This window comes from Barbus barbus, assembly GCF_936440315.1.
Source record: "Barbus barbus genome assembly, chromosome: 46".
NCBI classification, from domain to species: Eukaryota; Metazoa; Chordata; class Actinopteri; order Cypriniformes; family Cyprinidae; genus Barbus; species Barbus barbus.
In genome coordinates this window covers 20,885,323-20,908,368 of record NC_136724.1, presented here as the reverse complement: position 1 = coordinate 20,908,368, position 23,046 = coordinate 20,885,323, and the positions used below count along the sequence as shown (strand labels likewise).

General features: G+C 36.9%; 1 protein-coding gene across 1 annotated transcript in view; it reads left to right on the top strand.

The window, feature by feature from the left end:
* The first annotated feature begins 612 nt into the window (after positions 1-612).
* The window catches only part of LOC306865214 (arf-GAP with GTPase, ANK repeat and PH domain-containing protein 3-like), a 163,091-nt gene continuing 140,657 nt past the window's right edge, over positions 613-23,046 (top strand). Inside the window, exon 1 of the mRNA XM_079409686.1 lies at positions 613-1,390. Coding sequence (XP_079265812.1) covers positions 1,024-1,390 — 367 coding nt within the window. The 5' untranslated portion in view covers positions 613-1,023. The remainder of the gene's footprint in view (positions 1,391-23,046) is intronic.

Sequence of the window (23,046 nt, the reverse complement as noted above, 5' to 3'; positions counted from 1 at the left end):
CTCGCGAAGCGTTTGTACACCACTGAACAGGACTGGGAGATAGGAACATACAAAATTTCATAATTAATCACAATAATTCGAATAATATTGTTATTCTTAATAACATTTGAAATTGAAACATTTGGAAACAACAACAGGCTTGTTTTTATTTCTACAAATAATGTGCTTAAATTTACTGTAGCCTATAATTAGAATCAAACTAGATATCACCGTTTATATAGACTCTCATTTCAATGAATCCACGCGTGAGGGCGGAAAAAGTCCAAGCAGATTTCGTTTAAAAGCGACTTCTGTGTGAGCTGTGTTTCATTGCTACGCTCCTGAAATAAATACAATAGACTACCCTAGACGTTTTTGTATCTCTAATGTGACAGTAGCATACCTTGAGGTGTATGATTATCTATTTTATTATACAATTTAAATGTAAAATGCATCGAACGGGGTTCTGGAAACACTTCTCAGCGCTAACTAAAAAGAATCAGTCATTCGACTCTTCGAACTGGTTCACTAAGCGAACCGATTCGCTAAAAGATCCGGATTTTCCAAATCTAGTGGATGGAGGTGGGGGCCTGGGAGGGACTTCTTGGACCAAAAGAGGATTCAAACGTGTTTATGACTTTAGAGTAGAACCGTCGCATTCAGTCAGTCAGTCAATGGACTCGGGCGCATTGCGATAACCGGCCTCATTGTGTTCGCTTCAGGCTGGGAAGCAAAACAGAGAGAGATTCGGTCCAGAAGATCGCCCCCAAAACAAAGGTGTGTCCATCTGAAAGACATTCATTGTCAAAAAAAGGACAGGACACGCGCAAAAGAGCGAGATCGTCGCTGGGAACAATGATGCTGATTGAAGTTTTGGTATTATGAGCAAGGCGCGCGGATTGTTGGAAACCCATTAGATGCGTCACTTATAGTGTGATCGTCCTTCATCAGATTAGAGTGCAGTGCGGTTCCTCGCGCGCTCTCCAAATCATTCCAAACGCGGCGTTTCTATTATTCCCGTGAGCGGCTCCTAGATCCACAACGATGAATTACCAGTCGAGCGTCCCGGTCTCGGTGTCAGTGTCCGGGATCTCTCAGCAGTCCCAGCCCGCCATGCCCACCCCGGGTACGGTACCGGCACCGGTGCCAGTTCCTCCGGCTCAGTTCGGATCCGGATCGTCCGGGAGCTCCGGGGCGGGTCAGTTTGGCTCGGGAACCGTATCGGGCCCTGCAGCGCAGTCCGGCCCGTCGGGCTCCCAGTTTGTTTTGTCCAACTCAGCAGCCATCAGAGCCGAGATCCATCGGTTCGAGTCCGTCCACCCGAACATTTATGCAATATACGACCTGATCGAGCGCATCGATGACCTGGCCCTCCAGAACCAGATCCGCGAGCATGTGATCTCTATTGAAGGTAAGCGCGAGGCCAGATTAAAAGATGCCACAATGAAACATTTGTATTGTCTGTCAGTGCAAAGATGAAAGCAGATGGTGCATGAAAACTAGGCGACATAAATGAGTGTACATCTCTAATCATCCTAATTAGGGGCTACTGATAGACCACCAAGATGACTTGTGATCACTAAATATGCAATAAAATGTTTCAATGTAGCATGCTGTTCAATTGAGTTGTGATACTAGTTTCACAAAAATAGGTTTGATTTGCTTTGTAATGCATCAGTAATACAGCTGATGTTTACACTTTCTTCAGTTGGATTGTTTATTAAGGAAGAGCCCAGATCTTACATAACCACGAGCTTCCAAAACGCATCATTGTAAATTAAATTGTACATCAAAGATTTGTGGCTCTTTGCATTAATATTGACACGCCAGTCAGATGTGATTTTCACAGCAGATCTTAATTCAGATGTGATTGTTTCGTTAGAAACTCCTCTGGAAAATGTTTTCCGAGGTTCCTCTCATCCACTATTTGTGCATCAGTCGTTAATTAGGATAAAGGGAGTTTTTCAATCAATTATGTCTGGATCTCAAGTTGAACCATTTTTTACAAGATCTGACCTGTTGGATACCATATTAATGGTTTTGAAGAGAAAAGCTAATGGTGCATGCAAACAAGGCAACGTATCTATGACAAGCATCACAACTGAGTGTAATGAGAGGACTGGCTATCATTTATCTACAGTTTTACTAATTATTGATCGCCGTGAACCACCAAGAAGACTTCTGATCACTAAATATGCAATAAAAATCTTAACGTGCAATGCATTCTGTAGTTTAATGGCTGTAAACTGGGTGTTGGGAATAGGTTTCATGTAGGTCTTTGTTGTCTGATTTGCTGTGAAATAGTCTTGGATTACAGACAGTGTTTAGTTGGATTATTTGAAGAGCTGAGATCTTGCATAACCAAGAGCTTCCAGAACGACTGCTCAATTTGAGTATGTGTGTATGCGCATCACAGATTTGTATTAATATTGACACGCCAGTCAGATGTGATTTTCACAGCAGATCTTAATTCAGATGTGATTGTTTCATGACGAACATATTTGTCAGCACCAGTCGCTCATCTACTATAAAGTGGGCTTTTAGCTTTATAAACCTCATCATTATGTCGGATACATTGACTCTGACTCCCAATTTTTACTACAGACCCGACCTCTTGACTCTCATATTAACGGTCAGGGCGAGAGCTCAGATTTAGATGAGCTTTAGTCACAGGTTATATAAATGCAAATCGAGCCCCTCGCTGTTATATAGTCACAGCACTTCTAGAATTGCAGGATATTACAGAATCCTCTCAAACGTCTTATAGAGTTTCTATAGGTTTTGCAGCACGTCAATGTATTTGTGAAGCAGCTACACAATACCTATACTATTATTTCTCAGTTAAATGACCATGATTCAATGCTGAAACACTATAAATGTGAAAAGTTTATTGTGCAGTTGATTGATTTATTGTGTTATAAATAGTGCTTTCACATAAGATGAGATGACTGTGAGTCTTAGATCTGGTGAGTCCGTGAACTGGTGAGATTTTCTGTAACTGTGTTCATTTTACCGTTGAGAAATGGAGATGGAGAAATTTCTGGATGAGCGGACACCCGTTCGAGGGGGCGACTAGGTCGACAGGAGTGGTAGAGTTTGCCTTTTCGTTATGTGGGTGCGAGCGAGAGCCTGGGTTGTAAAAGCTGATGATGTATTGATATGAAATAGTTGCACAGAGCAAATCGATGGATGCTTTTCTGAAGTAATGTTGCTATGTATTCCATATAGAGGAGCCAGGATGGAGATTAGATTTCAGTGAAGGGTTGACAATATTGTGAGCTGTATTGTAGGATAGGCAGCAATGTAATTCAGCCTGGAGCTCTGTGCATAATGTTTATTGCAGGACGTTAGTGTAGATCTTTATCTTGTACTTTTGAGGGTGTAAATAATCTGTGTTAATAGCGTTATCCAGCTAATCCTCTTTAACTGCGGTAGGGTTAAGGAGCAGCGCTGGCTCTTGACCAGCAAACCAGAGATTTTTAAGTAAATATGACTGAGTCATTTGCACTGGAAAAATGTATTGTTTTCAACATCAAATCTTAGCCCTCCTGTCGTTTGACTATGAGGATCTTCTTTTTACTTAAAGCAATAGTTCATCCAAAAATGATAATTCTGTCACTAATTACACACCCTCGTGTCATTCCAAACCCGTAAGACCTTCGTGCATCTTCAGAAAACATATTAAGATATTTTTGAAGAAGTCCGAGAGCTTTCTGACCCTGCATAAACAGCAGTGCAACTATCACATTCAAGGCCCAGAAATGTTGTAAGGACATCGTTAAAATAGTCCTTGTGACATCGTTGTGGTACACTCATGAACGTGCGGCGGAGACTGACATGGAAGAGAAGCATTGTTGAATAAAGTCGTTATTTTTGTTTTAGGCTATTTTACCGATGTCCTTGCTACTTTTCTCTCAGATTGATGAAATCAGCTCTCAGATTTCATCAAAAATATCTTAATTTATGTTCCAAAGATGAACAAAGGTCTTGGGGTTTGAAACAAGATAAAGTTTAATAACTAATGAAGGAATTTTCATTTTTGGGTGAACTATCTCTTTAAAATGCTAGTTAATATTATCACATTGGAGTAAAACATACTGACTTTGTTCACACAGGGTATAACTACCCCCCAAAAAACTGGATAATTTTTCTACTTTTTTGGGATTTTTCTCCCCACCCTACACTTTCCCAGTCAGCAAAAAATTGGTTATAAATTTCTTGTTGTATTATTACCAAATATTGGATTTATTCTTCATGTCAACTTGTTTATTAGCATAGGTTTGTGTTTTGGAACTGATTGGTCGTAGGTCTCATTGATCTGAGCTCATGCACCTTTTTGAGTGAATCAAAATGATCCACAAATAATGCTTTTTCACTCATAAACTGACGTGCAAGCTATGATCAGTCAGTTGAAAAAGGAAATAAATAACCTGTGCTGATTGAAAGAAAACAAGCTGACCAAAAGAATGATTCCAAGATTTGGTAATAATGTGGGATTTATAAGAATCTTTTTCAAAGTTGGTCATTTTTGACCAGAAACACCAGAACTGCACAAGAATTTTTAAGTATAATAAAATTGGTTGTACAAGTCATTTCATTGAGTTAAAGTAATGGAAAAACTTATGTTGCCATTTTCCAGAAACTTCTAGCTTGAATTTCTATTGAAAATCATAGACTTCAGTTTTTTGTGTTCCTTCTGTTCCCAGACCTGAAATAACCTTGCCCTCTCAGACAAGCACTAGTTACCCTTTTTTATCGCAAATGCCAGTAACGACCAGTGTCAATCACCTCTGTTCGATGCTGACTCATCCGGCCTGTAAAGAAATCCTCAGAAAGCCTGTAAAGCCTTGCTGTTGCCATGGAAAATCATAATTGTGATGTATCACTTGATGTTTCACAGAATGTCTAGCCTATAGGACAGCGACGTCTATTGATCTCCAGCTTGTTGACCAATAGTCGGGGGAAAGTGTTGAGAATATATCCTCGCATGACAGTAACTGATTTGGATCAGTTTGAATCTGAAAGCAGATGGAATGTATTTATTAGTTTACATTAGCATTAGTTATGTGACATCAGCTGTGCTCTTGACTGCTGGATGCTTTATTGACCGTTATAAATCAAATTATGGTAATCAACAGCTGATGACAGGAGAAATATTCTTTCTGCCATTATTTTATTCATCCAGTGCAATGCAAGTCCATGTTGTATGTGAGCGAATGGAATACTACTTTTACTATTTCAGTAGTATAATATTATGCAAATGTATTTGTATTCATTTACAATGAGCAGCATGCAACAAAACACACTGTATGGAATACTGCTCAACTCTGCTTTCCATTTCTAACTTGACAAATGAGCCAGAATTAGTATCATCTTCAATGTATTCGCTTTATTTGATTAGCTGTAATAAGTGTAATAAATGTCAAATTTCTATTTCCAAGATAAATTAAGCATGCACATAATTAGGTGCTGTTTCGGAGTTTACACTTATTTAGAAACCTGCTTTTTTTTTTTTAATTGAACTGTTCAAAATGTTTATGAACATAAATAAATAAAGTGATTAAAAAATCCCTGAATTATCATTGCAATGTAGAGGGGGAAATAACTGCTGTGTAAATTGATTTGTTTCTTGCATAATGCATTTTGTGTCACATTTTTTTTTCTTCAAAAATAGCACAAAACTTTTCATTCCAAACACAGTCATCCACTAGAATAGTGACGGTCCATTATCATTACTGGTTCAGGTCTATGTTAAATGGTTTGGAAACTAGTGAACAATCGAATGTAACCTTGACTAGAGGAGCTACGACCGTGCTTTTACAACCAGTCTTTAAGTCCAGTTCAGCTCGAAGTGCATTGTGTTTTGGGAATTAAAAATCCGCCTCCATCTGTCATGTCCTCTTGTATGTTTTATTTATGCATTTAGAGAACACGGAAAGTTAATGTGATATAACAGGTATTGTAAGAGAGCACAAATCTGTCTGATTTTGTATTTCTTTTTAGCATTGATAAAGCTTATCAGCAATTCATCAAAGCAATTACACACTTGAGCACAAGAGGCCTCCAGACAGAAAGCTATTTGTTTTCTTTGCTTCTCTTTCACCTCTGTCATGCCCATTTGGTTGTAATATTTACATGGTATTTACATAATCCTCCTCCATTTTATGCCAATACCCTGGAAAGTTAAAGCATGTCATACCACACACACATACCAAACAGGATGAATTGCAATTATTGGCCATGAGACAGTGCTGAGCAACTGCATGGTGACTATTTCTTTAGCATATATTTCTCTGGATGGTGCAGTGTTGCTGTAATTGATTCATATCTGAGTGTTTCGGAATTTGTGAACATTTGGTGTATTTTGTCCTAAGTGCTTTCTAGCCATCAGCGTGCTTTGGGACAGCTTCAGAAAACAGCGAAAATGTAATCACTGTTGTTTTTATGCTGCCATCGCTGTTATAACTGATGCCATATCAGCAAATTTGTGACTTTATCTCTGCCGCAGCGATGCCGAGGCCGTTCTTTCACTTTAATTATTTTTGTCAGCGTTATCTGAACGACCTTCAGCAGATGTTCACTGATGTTTACAGAATTTTGATTTCAATGTCGCCAGGGTCTAAATGAAACCACGGTGAAATGGAACTGAAGTTAAAGTTGCCTTCAAGTTGTTCTAAACCTGTATGAGTTGACATAAACAGATTTTTCAAAGAATATTGATAGCCAAACAGTTGCTGGATAAAACAACTGTGGAAGTCAATGGCTACCAGCAACTGGTTAACAGCATTCTTCAAAATATCTTCTTTTGTGTTAACAGATGAAAGAAATTCATACAGGATTGGAACAACATTAGATGACAAAGTAAAAAATCATTATCTCTTTAAAATTCAGACTGTATGAATGTTCTTTCATGAAAACAAAACATATTTTCTGATAGTTGCATGTGGGGATATCAAGCGTTTTATTACTGACTAATTTCAATAAAGTTTACGTACTGATAAGTATTTGAAGGCTACATGCCATTTGTTTTAATCTTTTTTTATTAATATTTAACATGTAGCATATTGGTTTTGCTGCAGTATCATATTAATGAAATTCTACTGATATTGACTACTGAAATGTTAGTATCATGGCACAATATTAGTTCAGTAAGATATATTTTGTTTTCACAGGCTTTATGATTGTGTGCTGCTAAAACTATTATGCAAATTTATATTATATCCCAACAAAGTAGTTCCACTCAATATGATTAAGACGTTTTAGTTTGTAATACTGCAGATTATTGTGCTTTTATGTAAAAAATGGTTTCTTCCTCTTTAACTGAAGGCATGGTTTTTCAAAATAGGGTGGCAGAAAAAGAAATTGGTGCCTGAGAAATTTGCATATGCTTTGATTTGTCATAAGCAGCACAAATCTCTATGCACAACATTCTTGTTCCTTAATGTCGTGCTGTCTGTTTTCCTAGAACCCTCTGAAATTCTTGGAACGGAATCAAATTAAGATGTTTGACGTTTACAGCTTGACATTTTATTATTGATGGTCATTTGATGGTCACGTATTGCCAAAAATATCATGTTGTGAGTCATGCAATGCAAACTCGTGCATTTAAGTTAAGCTGATGCACATCATGCGCACTGCTAAGAAATCCATGTCCAAAAATACATTATATATTGCATGCGACACATTGCATGTTGCACTGAAGCTATCGCTGCATCACAAGGGAGTTTCCACAGGTATTTTGACTGCAGCAAGGCTTGTGATGCTCTTGCAGAAGAAGCTGTCGTCTGAATATGCACCTGTGTGTCTGCAGATACTACTGCGATCGTCCTACGTTATTGCAGCGCGCCTGTTGCTTAGAAACCAGAGCCTTATAGCTTTGTTGAAGATTAGAACAGAACAGGAGTTTAAAAAAACACCTCAGATATTCGCTCTGCTTCTCAGAGCTTGAGGAACAGTGTTTTATGAGTTCGCTCGCAACTGATTATTCCCATTTTCGTAAGTGAAATCATAATCAATCATTCTGACAGAATTGCCTGCAGACGGCTTATTTAGTATCTTGTTTTTTTTTTTTTCAAATTTGTTATGTTGATGCTTGTGCTTAAGACATTAAAGATGGATTATTTGCATCCTGGAAAATAAAAGAGATGCACTCTGGTACTAAAAGGAAGGTTTTGCAGCTGAAAGATATGGTTTCTCTGTAGAAGTGGAGGGGAAGGAAGGGTTGGTATTGTTTGGAGCGTATTGATGTTAGATTAGTATTGATGCTTTGCCGGTGTAGACCAATTTTACTTTAAAACTCAAGAGCAGCCTGCATGCATTGCTCAATAATGATCTTTAGAGTGGCATAAAACAGAATGGATAGACTAAGAATAATTCAGTTTGTATTCTAAAATGTAAGCTATTATTAACCAAGGTCCCCTTTGTATCATTTTTCTCAAGGAGTTTGACTTGAATGAGAATTTGCAGAAAGTGGTTTAGTCATGAGAGTATGACTACTTGAAGAATAAGGTGGAAATGAGCTTAATAAGGACAATTTAAAGTCCTTCATACAATGTACAAATTCATCCATGAGAAATATACCTTTGCTCTGTCTTACGGATATCTCTGTCATCGGTTTTTCATCTTTGGCTGTTGTTAATTGCGAGTGATCACTATTCAGTCTGTGCATCTGTTTCAGCTTTTCACCAAAGAGATTGTTTTGGAACAGGACACAGTGGCGACATCAAATGAAAACCCAAAACAACAGATTAATGCTTCTCTTCGGATGGTTTTGTCGGAATTCAATGGATTTTTCAGATCCACGAGTGAAGGAAGATTCTCCACATGGTTTAACCTCAAAAGCTCTTTGTCAGAAAGCCTCTGATGCCGCATCAAGTTCTGGAGTCTCTCAAACCATCCCGAAACTTAGTGCTCTCTGGAAGCTCCGAGACTCCGAGGTCGTAAGTCCGAGAGGTCACGGGTCAAAAAGCTACTTGTGAAGAGGCTCTTTTCATGGCAGAGAAACTCTGAAGCCAAGGCCTATCTCTGGAGCATAATGTAGGCCTTTGTTCCCACTACACAAAGGTGCTCTCTCCGCTTGTTTGCAGGACTTTTTTTGCTTTTCCTAAGTGAACACACATGTTCTGATCCATAGAAGCAGCCAGGGGACTCCGTTTTGGTTGTGGTCATCTGCAGAAGAAGCACTCTCCGTAATAACTATTGAGTATACTCTATATTTTTCTGAATATCACTATTGCACCCTTGAGAAAGATCATCTTTGGATCACAAATTAAGATATTTCTGATGAAATCTGAGAGCTCTCTGATCCTCCATATAACGCAACGCACTTGAAACATTCAAGGGCCAGGAAGGTAGAAAGGACAGTGTTAAAATAGTCCATGTGGCATCAGTGGTTCAACCTTAATTTTATGAAGCAACTTTATTCAACCTGGATGTGCTGCAACTTGTTTTCAACCAGAGGAATGCACATGATTACGTCGTGGTCGTAAACGCGTTGCGTAGACTGACACAGAAGGGAAAAAATTGTTGAATAACCTCATCATTTTTGTTATTTTTTGTACTTACTACCTTCCTGGCCCTTGAATGTTTCAATTATGTTGCTGTCTATGCAGGGTCAGAAAGCTTTTGATTTGATCAAAAATATCTTAATTTGTGTTCTGGAGATGAACAAAAGGCTTGCGTGTTTGGAACGACATGAGGGTGAGTAATTAATGACACAATTTTTAGGTGAATTATCCCTTTAAAATGCTTTAAATTAGTTTTTAAGCTCAATTGGTGTAGATTATACCTTCTGGAGATGAAAATCGACTCATCTTTTCGAAATTGAGGTTACGGTAAGGCACTTATAATTGAAGTGAGGACTTTTTGGAGGACTTAAAAGCAGAAATGTGAAGTGTTTAATTGTATAAAAGCACTTACATCAATTATTCTGTTCAAACTTGAGTATCATTTGAGCTGTAAAGCTGTTTAAATCAGTACTTTTTTACAGTTGTTTATGGTGTAGCGTGTCATGGTGACTAAGTTGTAAACTCTTCACAAAAAAGGTTAGTAAGCAATTTTCACACTAAAATCATGTATATTATACAAGTCTTGTGGTTTTTTTTAACGTTTGTTAACATTTATCAATCGGCCTCATTCACTTGCATTGTAAGTATCTCACTGTAGACCAGAAGGGACAGGTGGAAATACATTTTTGTGGTAATCAAACATGCTGGCGATTTAGCTTGAACCTGGAATATACACCCTGAAACATGATGTTAGATTTGATTGCAACTGTTGTAGTTTTTTCAGGAATTCTGCGAGGCTATTTTCAGCGTAGGATATGACGCTGATCTGCGATCTTCTCACCAAGTTACGTAGGTGATGGATCTGACTTTCTGTAAGTACAGCCGAATAGGCATCTGGACCAGAACGGTACGCCTCATCTCTGGCGCCAGCGTGGCTGCTGAGTAGCAGATGGTCTGTGACATGAGAGGAGGGTTTGGAGAGCAGGGACTGAAGCCTGCCAAAGGCCCCGGTTCTCCTCGCTGTTAGGACCGACGCGTTAAAACAAGCACACACATCACAGTGGAGACCATCTTATTTGTATCTAGACATGCTTACAGTGACACAGGCTTTTCATTCCTTTGGGATAATAAAGTCGTACGCCAACAGGACCCCCGGTTTGCCCCACGGTGGGTGCCACCTGGTTGGATGCGGATGCCCGTGATGCAGGCTGAACCACAAGGGCATGACTGCCGTACAGTCTGGAAGGGATATTCACACTGTTCTGGCTCCTCTTCGCAGATACACCCGCTTCCCCCAGCGTTAGTACGGTCTTGGAGAAATGGAGCACGCCATATGTGGGAGCAGGATGTAGAGTAGTTCCACAGCATGTGCTGTAGAGCATATATCGTCACTGCCTACAGCTCCCACTCCGAACGGCTAATTGGAGTCGCACGTCCTGTTCGGGGACTTCAGACCTGCACAAGTTAAATTGAATTTATTAATGGCAATTCTAGAACAAGGCCGTGTCACAGTTTTTCGCTAATACGTCACTCAACTTTCAAGGACATCCTTTTTTGGCTCGGGAAGCAGCTCTTTACCTACTTGTCTCTGCTTGAGGCAGGAAGTGTGCGTTGAGTCTAGGTTGTGTTAGTAAACTCAGCTCAGCTTGTTTTCCTCATGGTTTGATGGATCTGTTTGGAGTACCGAGCGCTCGGCTGTCGCTTTTGGCTCTTGTCACACATACACACACGTTTTTCCCATGTGCACTTGGGTTTTGAAGCAAAGGCCCCTAGACCATTAGAAGCAGTAATGTAAAGTGATACTCTTGTGTGCAGAAGAGTCACCTGTTTAGAGTGATTCATTCATAACTACCTGTAATGATGCATAGTCCATAGGGTTTTCTGTTGAAAACCGTTTTTACAAAATCCCTTTTACAAGCTACACTTTCCAGTGGGTTAAGTGAGCTGAGATAGTTGAACACACTCAGATCTCTCTCTTATACATAGTGCTAGAGAGTCTGATTCATTTGTGTGAATCGGTTTATCCTAAACGGTTCTCTTTTTATATATTGATTTGGTTGATTCCAAATGGTTCTGTCAATCAAGTGAGATTGAAATGTTCATTCATTCAATCATTTATTCACTTGTTTTTTTGTCAGAAATACTCAGTTTAAATTATAATTCATATCACTGGATAGTTTTAGATTTAAAAATGTGTTACCCACTTAAATAGCTTCAATGCAGTTAGCCACACTACATGCTTCTAACTAAATATGATTAGTTTGTAGCTTGATGAACTACAGTTTAGATTAAGTAGCTTCCTTGATATTGATATGTTACTTGTAGTAGCTTTCTGTTCAGTGTTTCAGTCAGTTTCATGTTAGTTTAGCCTATATTTCATTCATACCGACTGTGGGAGGTCACTATTTACATAAGACCTGGTATTGTAAGTTTATCTATGTGCACACTATCTCCGATTGGGTTATCATGTTAAGCACAAGCCTGGTTCCTGCATAACTACATCTGTCAGTGTCTGAACCTTGAAAAGACCAAGGTTATACACAGAGATCGAGCCTTTGACACAAAGAGAAAGCTTGCATTTGAACTACTTTATAGGTTGGAGATCAAAAGAAGCGGGACCATTAACTAATCCATTTAACCTCTTTGCAAATTTCAATGAATCTTTCATATAGTTGAAAGAAAATCCATTTAACCCACCTCAGTTAAAATACTTGCCCTCAAAATTCTGGGGCAGGATGAGTGAGAATAATCCATCTTTGCTTAATGCGATTTAGCGGCCGGTTTCGCCGGGTTGTAAAGATTGTAAAATCTAACAGCAACTTTCCAAGAGCTGTTTTATGGGAGTCACATGGGGGTGGAGCGGAGGCTTCAGGAGTGGAGTGTTGGCTCGGTTAGTTTACAGCTTTTGCTGATGACTGTGGGTGTCCGCCTTCAGCACTAAACACAAATGTGCTTCAAAAGCGATCGTTTTGTAAGATATTGCAATAAAGAGGATTCATGCGTATATCACGCAACTGAGCCTACATGAATGAATCCTCTTCAGAAATGCCAAAATCTGCCCCGGACAGCAATTCGCTATTAGGTTTGTATAATCGTAAGCCTGGGTTTGGAAAGCCGCCATGGTGCAACAGGCCGCGTGTTATTGTGTAAGCCCCCCATATTGCACTAAGCTATATTTTTTTCAACCACTCGGTCTTCTTTGGTCAGAGGCCATGTTTGTGAAATGATTTGGAGGTGCTTCTCCCCTTGATTCCCGCAGACGGCAGCAGGAGAATGGGTGTCCTTTGGCAGAACCAGCTGGAGCTGAAGGAACAACGCTTGGCACCTCACTGTGAATTCACTCATTGTCCTTCTCTTTGATTGTCTTTGTGTGAATTTTAAGACCACAGTTTTTTCTTTTTCTTTTTGTCTTGGTTTCAAAGAGGTGTTCAGTTCGATTTTGTTTCTTTGGCTGTATACAATTAAAAAAAAAAAAAAAAAAAAAAAAAGCTAAAAATATATATTTTTTTCAGTAGTTTTATGAATGTTACCTTGGGTAGTTGTGGGCTTTGTTGTTAAATTGTTGCTTGGGCAAATTTTATCATGGCAAACAGTATTTTATTTACATACAAAAGTTTTAAAGGTACAGTTGCAAAAACATCCTGTTATATTGAATAATAGGCTGAGTGGGTGGAAAATGGTCACATAACCAATTACAATGGTTCTGTATGTAAGAAAGCTTGACAAACATTATTTAATGGTGGGATTTGCTTTTTTACCTTTTTACAGGCTTATATTTGGTCTTTTTTTGTAACAAATTACTTATGCTTATTTTTTATCTTAATTTATTATATTATTTATTTTTTTAAAAATTATGAATTGTAATTATTAAAATGTATACAATTTGATTAATTTGTCAATTTTTTTTAAATAACCATAAATAAGTAAAACATTAAAAAGCTAAATTCAATAGTTTTAATCAGTGTCAAATAAGTGAATTTAGGCATATAACTACATGATAATGTACTGTATGAAATATGGATCTTTGTCCCATTTTTAGATAAATAGAAATCCACACTTATCTAATATTCAATGTTATGATACAGAATCATAACGTTTGTTGACACAATGCCTGATGACCTATCTAGTCCCAATTAATTGTGCCTTCAGGGATGTTTTTGGTTCATTTGTTAATTATGCATTAGCAGCCATGTGTTGCTCTCTACAACTGGTGCAGATATCTCAGTAATCCCATGATTCAACACATCTGCTCTTCCCTGTGAATATGGAAATCCTGACATTCCCATGCAATGTCACAGTTTACTGGGGTCTCTCTCTTGTCCCACAGCTGATGTGTATTTTTAGGTTTCCTACAATGCTTTTTTGGAAAGTGGCCCTGCTTGGCACTTTGGGTGACCGCTCTGTTGGGAGTAGATAATGCAGATCAGAGTTCAGAGCTGATCTGAGGTCATTCTGTGTCTAGTTTTTTCAGAATTTAGCTTTGGGAGGCTGGACTGAGATCAGGGGACCAAATCTGCTCTTGAGGGAATTGCTGTATGGTCTTGTTTACCTCTCTGTTTCCTGTGTTCCCCCAACTCTTAATGTTGGGTGCGTTCCAGTTGCTTGATAGAGGGGCCAGTGTGTGTATGTACACGGCCATATCACCCTGCAGCCCAAGACTGGTTGCCCACTGAAGCTAAGCAGGGTTGAGCCTGGTCAGTACCTGGATGGGAGACCTCTTGGGAAAACTAGGTTGCTGTTGGAAGAGGTGTTATTGAGGCCAGCAGGGGGTGCTCACCCTGTGGTCTGTGTGGGTCCTAACGCCCCAGTATAGTGATGGGGACACTATACTGTAAAAAGCACCGTCTTTCGGATGAGACGCTAAACCGAGGTCCTGACTCTCTGTGGTCACTAAAAATCCTATGACACTTCTCGTAAAGAGTAGGGGTGTAACCCCGGTGTCCTGGCCAAATTCCCTCCACTGGCCCTTATCAATCATGGCCTCCTAGTAATCCCCATCCACTTGATTGGCTCAATGACTCTCTCTCCTCTCCACCTGTAGCTGGTGTGTGGTGAGTGTACTGGCGCCATTGTAGTGTGGCTGCCGTCGCATCATCCAAGTGGATGCTGCACACTGGTGGTGGTTGAGGAGAGACCCCCACATGATTGTAAAGCGCTTTGGGTGTACGGCAATACACAATAAAAGCGCTATATAAATGCATCATTCATTCATTCATTCATTCATGCAAATCTACAGTATGTGTTTAAAAAAAGAGAAAAAATTATATTAAGAATTCCCTAAATAAGTTTTTATGCAATTAAACTATGTATGTATGTTTATTTATTTACATAAAATGAAATTAGAATTATATTTGCAATAATTATATTTAATTTATTTTGGCTTAATACACATATTATATATGTTTGGGTCAAAGATGAAACTTCTATTATTATTTATAATATTATTATTTCTGTGCTGTCTTCATTTTTTGACACTGCAAAGTGTTCCAAATGAACAAATGCTGTCAAGAGAAGCGAAGTCCCCTGTTGAGTGTAGGGAGCAAACAGTGAACACTGCAGTAGGGACCCTGTTAATCGGAACGCAGCCTCTCCATCACTTTTATTCTCTTCAGTTTGTCAGAAAGCTCAGTCCCTGTGGTATCCACATCTGTAATGTTCCCAGCTAAATCCTATTTAATGCTTGCTGAGAGGTGTCATTAAGAACATACTGCTGCTCACAACATTACTTCTCATTGTGGATCAGCAGTTTTCTTTGTACAGACACAAAAAGAGCATAGATGGGGAGGGGGAGGGGGGGGCTGGTCCTTTGTCAGCATTCAGTACACTGACAGGTGGTCTAAAGATGTGTTTGGGTCAGGATGTGTCATTTTAATAAGTGCATTGATGAATGTTGTCATTCTGTTGAAAATTAGTTTTAAAATGCATTATTGAAAGATTCGCTTACTAATCCAGAACAGCCTCATTATATTAAAAAAAAGCCGAATTTTAATTAGTTTTTTGCTCGTTCTTCGTGTTTCGCATTGACAAAAAGCCAAGAGATAAAAACCTGTTACAAATTGGCTCAGAAAATATCATTATGAAAAAGCGAGAGGTTGGTTGCTTTCGGTCTTTCTCTAGCACTGATCGCCAGCGTGTCGAGTTTAGAAAATGCAGAATAACACGTTGCATAAGAATACCAAAACAGAATAAAAAACATCATCAGCAAACACAAAAAAAAAACCACGCTGAGAGGCAAACACAAATCAACAACTCCTAGACGAGGGGGGGATTTTGCAAACTCACAAAATTGTATCCCGGAGGTTATGTGCGAATGAGCCAAGTGACATGTTTGCTGTCATAAATATGAATTTATGAAAGTTTCTGATGGTACCCTGTTTAAGGAAGCTGTTACTATGGAGACGTTGTTACAAGAAGGTCATTAGAGAGCTGCATTGCTGATGTGTGCGGCGTTTGGAGGCAGAGCGAGGCGCACCGCTGTCATCCGTCTCCTCTTTTCTGTCATTTATGGCTTTAGAGCACTTTATCAATCAGCATTTGATCTAGTTGAGTGTGGACTAATTAGATGAGTTGGTTTTCTCAGCCGGCTGATATAAATCATTAGCCAGTCAGGCAGATTTTTATCCTCCGTAAGGAATGTTTGCAATTAGCAGTGTTTGCAGAAGCAGGCATTTCTAGTATTATTGCTCATGTTTTGTGTTCGGCCAAATATTAAAAGTCATCCTGCTGTTTGTGCAACAGACATGAATGATGGTGCAAATTATGTGACTTGTTGAATGAGCGACCCATGCCATATATAGAGACCATGACATCATGGAGACATAGGGACTCTTTTCACTTTGGTTATTTTTTTCTTTTTCTTTTCTCCTTTTCTTGTCTCTTTCCTTTTTCCTTTTTTTCCCCCCATACCTTAGCAACATTTAGCTCTTAAACTGCTACCCAGAGCAACCCACTTTATTTAATTAATATATATAATTTTTTTATTTTATTATTTATTTATATATTTTAATTTTATTTTAAGGATTTTTTTGAATTTTTTGTTGTTTTGTTCTATACATTAGCAACATTTATCTCTTAAACAGCCACCCAGAGCAACGCACTTTATTTATTATTTATTATATATTTTTTGTTTTATTTTATTTTAAGGATTTTTATATTCTTTTCTCTTTTTTTTCCATACCTTAGCAACATTTAGCTCTTAAACAGCCACCCAGAGCAACCCACTTTTATTATATATGATTTTGTTTTATTTTATTATTGGTTTTATTTTTATTTAGTTTTTTATTGTTTATTTTATTTGTTTTTTTCATCTTAATTTTTTTTCTTTCCAAAACCACCTATTTTATTTAATTGTATTTTATTATTTCATCTTATTTTTATTTTAAGGATTTTATTTTATCTTTTTTTTCTTTACCTTAGCAACATTTAGCTCTTAAACAGCCACCCAGAGCAACCCACTTTATTTATTATTGATTTATTATATATTATTTTATTATTAGTTTTTTTGTTGTATTTTATTGATTTTATTTTTGTTTATTTTATTTATTTATCATTTTTCATCTTATATATTTGTTCTTTAGCTTAACAATCACTTAGTAATACTTTAGCAACCTCCAGAACTACATATTTTGTTTTATTTATTTATTAATTTTTAACCCAGTAGCACCCAAAAAACTCTCATGGCTGCAAGAATTTTGAACACAAGCATCTTCAGAAATTATATATATCTATTTGCATAGAATATTTGGGTCTAAATAAAATCAATTCTGTTTGAGGGACTTTATATATTGGCAGCTATTGAAATGACAATATAATGGACTTTATAATCACTATTGTATAATTTGTCTCTTATACTAGGCAGTGAAATATATTCCATTAATCGGTGCTTAATTAAAGATGTTAATCTGTGAATGTAAAAGAATACATTAAAAGAGTTCAGTGTGGTGCTGGAAAAAAGAGGAAAGTGCTCGCCTTAAGCTAACACCACAGACAATTATTCGTGGAAAGGCAGATTGTAAAGGGTCAAGAGTATCTCAGTGGGTCAAGTGTTCTGTTAAATATCCAGAGGCTCGCTGGTTTGGACTCTTTGTAGGGCACCAAGGATTATTGACTTAGTAGTGGAAGATTGGATGGTCTCACGTACCTCAAAGTACATGAAGCTGAAGCCACAACTCTCCAGTTTTGATTTTATGGGCTTTTTAAACTCTGACAAATGAAGCAATGACATTAAATCAAGAGCCATCATCAAGTATCCTTGCTAAAAGACAAAGACGACAATCAGTAGATCGAATTCATTCAAAGCTAATAAACTCAAACCTTATCATTGAGTGTGTTTCATATTCCCAAACATGCAGACTAGAATATCCGTCTGTCTTCTTTCACAGAACAGAGGAAAAAATGCAGCTTCTCTTGTCAGCATTCTGCGCCTCTCTCTCTTTCTCTTTCTGATGAGTCTTCCTGCGTCTGCGGTGATGTTTTTCACTAGTAGCAGTTGGAATGAATGGACACTGCTTCAGCGATGCGGGAAGCTGGCAGGAGAAACACTACATTCAGCAACGCCAGCCTTCAGCTCTTACAAATGCATTATGCACTTCCTTTCCTCATCCGCTCGCTGTAAAAAAACAAAAGTGCTTACCTGTTAGAAAAGGAAGCATGTGAAAATGGAGGGCATTGCCTTCACCTCTACAGCTCCAGTTAATGACTGATGACTGCTAAGAATGAATTTGAACGGACATTTAACCCACAGTATAACACTTCGAAATGTATCGCTAAGTATTTTCACCTGCTCGATGAAAAAAAAAAAAAACTAGTGAAATCCAGGCTGAAACTTGAAAGTGGCCCTTTTTTGACTCCGGAACTAGTAAGCAACCATAGCAATGTATTTGATTTTATTTTTAGCATTTTAATCTTTTATTTTGTTGTGTATATAAAAACCCGCCACTTAAAGGGATAGTTCACCCAAAAATGAAAATTCTGTCATTAATTACTCACCCTCGTGTCGTTCCAAATTTTCATTTTTGGGTGAACTATCCCTTTATTTTTATTTTTTTTTCCAGAAAATGTAAAAAGTAATTGATATCAACTACAGATTTTATTTTATTTCTACAGATTTGCAGTGTTTTGGTCATATATATATATATATATATATATATATATATATATATATATATATTATAAAGGATTTAGATTATTTTACTCTTTTTATCCTTTTTATATTTATTTATTGCTATTATTGCTATTATTTTTATTCAGCATAATCTTTTTATTTTATGTTGTGTAAGAAGAGTATTACAGATGAAATATTCTTGTATCACAACATTTTTAATGTGGTTGATTAAAATGGAATTGAAAACAAGGAAAATGGCAGAGTTCAGCAAAAGACTGCAGATTTGATGCATTCATAAGAGCTCCAGATGTTTGCTTTAATGGAGGTTATGTAAAATAGCCACATTTTAAGAATTCATATTCTATTACTTAATGCATTAACATTTCTTCCATTGCATGTTTGTGCCTTTAATTTACATCTGCTCATGAAGCATAACAAGCAAAACAATTATTGTTTTTCCAGCCTCCAGGATTCCTTTGAGTCTTTTAATGCAACCATCAAATGAGTGGAATATCTGAAGTTGGGCTATTTTTGCACACCGGAAAATGTTCCATAACATTGTTGGGATCACACTTATCCTGTATAGCTGAAGGCCCAGAGCCCTCATTTAGGTGTCAGGGTGAAGCAGTGATATCTATAGCTTGTCCCACAGAGCACGGATGCTGCTCGTACCATCTTTATCACAATGCTGTGATGTGGAAATGGCCCATCCGTTGTGAATGGGGGTGAGCGTGTTCGTGCTGGCACAATAGAGTGAGAGCGAGTGTGTGTTAGTGGGTGCGTGGGTGGATGTGGGTGGGTGGAAATGAGAAGAATCGACGGCGCTAACGTTGGCGTTGTCTCTTCAGACACTCCTCCGGAGAGCTTGTGTGGGAGAGAGCATGTTTCACAGCAACAGCGGGTCAGATTGACCTCAAGAGAGCATCCAGTGAGCTTACAGTACAGCCAGTGGACCATCCCAAAGCTTTTCCTGTCATACGTCACCAAAGGGGAGTGTGTGTGTGTGTGTGTGTGTGTGTGTGTGTGTATATATTCATATCATATATAATTTTTATTTATTTATTTTTATAATATGTCATAATATAAAAATATTGTATATAAATATTGTATATGAATCGCACAAAACCTGTCTAGGTCATATTTTGCCTCAAAAGAAAGGAATAATTTATATTTTGTTTGATTATATTTTAGAAATAAAATTATTAAATAATACAGTGAAAAATAGTTGTGCAGTGTGCATAATTGTCATGAAAATGACAATAAATTCTAAAAATATTGTTTATTTTCTTTGAATAAAGAATATATGAAAAAAAATGCATAAAATATTTGCTTAAGGAAAATAAAGCCAGTTTTTAGGACTTTAAATTTTTCACATTTTTGTTCCTTTTTTTTTCATTAATGTAATGCACAAATCTTATTTTAGTACTTAATAATAAAAAAAGAGAGATATTGTTTAAATTGTACATCATGGCACTGTTTGTGGTCTTGTTTTTATGCTGATTTTAAAAATCATTGTGTCGTTTTTGTGCTGTAATACATTAAAAAAGGCTGCTAAAATAATTAGGATTTAGAAATGTGCTTGTTAAATTTTTCTAATTTTGTTCAATTTTTTTAACAATGCACAAATCTCATATTACTTTAGTGTAAAAAGACATATATTATATATAGTGATATATATTCCTAGATATATTTAGAAAAATATGATTATGAAAATAATGACAGGTTCTAAAAAACAATATTTAGTTTGATGGGAAAATTATATGAAAAAATATATACATGGAATTTGAAAATAATAACACTAATATTATATATTCATATAATTGTAATAAAATAATGCATTAATATGAATATATACTAAAATACATTATTATATTAAAATTGTACATTATAAATAAAATACTTATATTTAATATAAAATAATATTTTAGTATTGTTGTTATATCTAATACAAATTCTAATATAAATAAATAGTTTTAAAAGGTAAATGTATAACTGTCAGCAATTTGATCTTTCTCCACTATGCTGATATTTGGAGTTTGCCATAAAAAGGTATTTTACATGTAGAAATCATAAAAGTGTGTTAGCAAACAACACATTTAGCTCTAAAGGTCAGAGAGATGGTAAAAATGTCAAAAAAGTGAAAACATATTTGGCTGCTTTTGTTGCAAGTAACCTTTCCTAACAACATAAATGTAGTGTCAAATGCTAGTACAAAAGGTTAAATGTGTTTCTTTTCAAAATAAACTCTTATTTCGAGGTGTCCGCATTTGGCACCTGGTCATCCGGTTGTTGATGCCGTATCTGTTTGTTCTTCCCCTGCAATAATTCATTTTTGATGCATCATGTTTCATTGTCCTGCTCCCCTGTGCAACACCTCAGCTGAAAGGTCAGAGATCTGATTGAAAAGATGAAGGATAGACAGAGGAAGAGGAAGGACGCCTCAGAGAGAGAAGGGAAGTGTGCATTTTAGGTTGTGTGTGGTGTTTAGTGTGCCATGTGGATGTTTCCATAAATTCCAGCACGTTATAATGTGAATCCGCTCGTGGCTCTGTGTTGGTGTGCCTTCCATTGAGAGCTGCAGCGGAGAGGTGGGCGGAAGAGGTGGCGTTACGTAACGGAGAAAAAGCACTGATGGGATAAACTTGAGTTGGAGAGAATGAGGAAGATCAGAATAGTGCTTTTCTCCAAGCCTGACACCTCATCCTTCACTGAAGACCGCTGTGTGGGAGCATTTGTGTGTTTCTTGATCTCGTACGTGTTGCGTTTCTTGTGTAAATGTGTTGCGAGGCACGTGAGCCGCTCCGATCAAACGCTGCGGTTCGTACGCCATTAAATATTTCTGACTCTCCTTAATGAGCTGTTTATCATATTCTGTCTTGAAAGCAGATGAGGCGAGTCTAGTTAGTCGGTTTTCTCTGAGGTCATGATGTTTGAAACACATTTCGCTGAGGACGCCAGATGTTATGAACATGTTTATTGGCTAGCTACCTGAATACCCAAACACATCTGGTTCAATACCGCGTTTGAACTCTATCGCCCCCTTGAGGTTACTGAGATTTGCTCTCAACACAGGAATGCAAGAAATATAATCAATATTTATATGTTTATGTGAGTAAAATGTTGCAGCATTGCATTATAACTTTTTTTTTTCTTCCCAAAATTAAATAATTTGCTTTCATCAAATTTTTTTTGAACTAAAGTCAAAGTGATTAGTATCTGGAAAATGTAAAACTGTAGAAAATATTCTTATAAAACTGTATAATATGTTTATATTAAATATTTTTATTATTATTAATAATAATAATAAAATCCCTAATTATAATGAACTATAGCTGCCATTAGTTGTCATATTTTTTTATATATATATTTAATAAAATATAAAATATATAAAAATTAAAATATAATTTTTTTTTTTTTTTTTTTTTTTTTTAAAGATGTTCCATATATTTATTTATATATATGTGTATGTGTGTATATGGAACATCTTTCAAAAGCCTAAAAGAAAATTATTATTTATAAAAAAAAATGTATAGATATTTTAAGTAATGAAGTTTTTTTTTTAAGTTTCTGAAAAAAAGTGTCTTATGTTCACCAAGGCTGCATTTATTTGAGAAATAATTGAGTAAAAACAGTAATGTGAAATATTCTTACAATTTAAAATAACTATTTTCTGTGTGAATATATTGTAAAAAGTAATTTATTCCTGTGATGCGAAGCTGATCTTTAGCATCATTACTGCAGTCTTCAGTGTCACATGATCCTTCAGAAATCCTTCTAATATGCTGATTTGACTTGTACTATATTTAAATGAGGCAGGTGTGGGTGTTAAATCTGTAATTTTCTATATTTGTCTTAAAGCCATTTATGGTCCACATGTTTTCAGCCAGATGTCTTTTTCCATTCTTTGTTAGTATTGTAGTGTTTAGCTCCGTGACCTTTACTTCAGAGCACTGAGCCACTTATTAATGTTTTCCAGTGTCTGTTTTGTTACAGAGACTTGTTTTGACAATCTATTTTGACAGATGTTTTTTATGGTATGATTAACTGAAGAATTAAGTCAGAGGCTAGAAAGGGTGTTTTCTGGTGAAAAATGTGGATGAATCTGGAACAAACCACATTAGAGTTGGACGTCAGAGGTTGATCCAGCTACACAGCCTGCTGTGACTGAAACTCTGAAGGTGCATTGAGGTGTAAGATAGCAAGAAAATTGGCTGGGCAATTATCATCAATTTTCCACTCCATAATATATGAAAATCTACATTTAATATGATCTGTCCAGTGCAGAACTCATTTGCAGCAATGCATGTCACTGTATGTCAGTGTTGTGCTTTCTGCAAATTAAAGTACAATGTGTTCAGACACACAGCTGTCTCTCTTTACGTGATTGATTGCTCAGTTGTTTAGACAGCAGTACAGAAGGTGATGTTCCTTGTGTGTGTGTGTGTGTGTGTGTGTGTG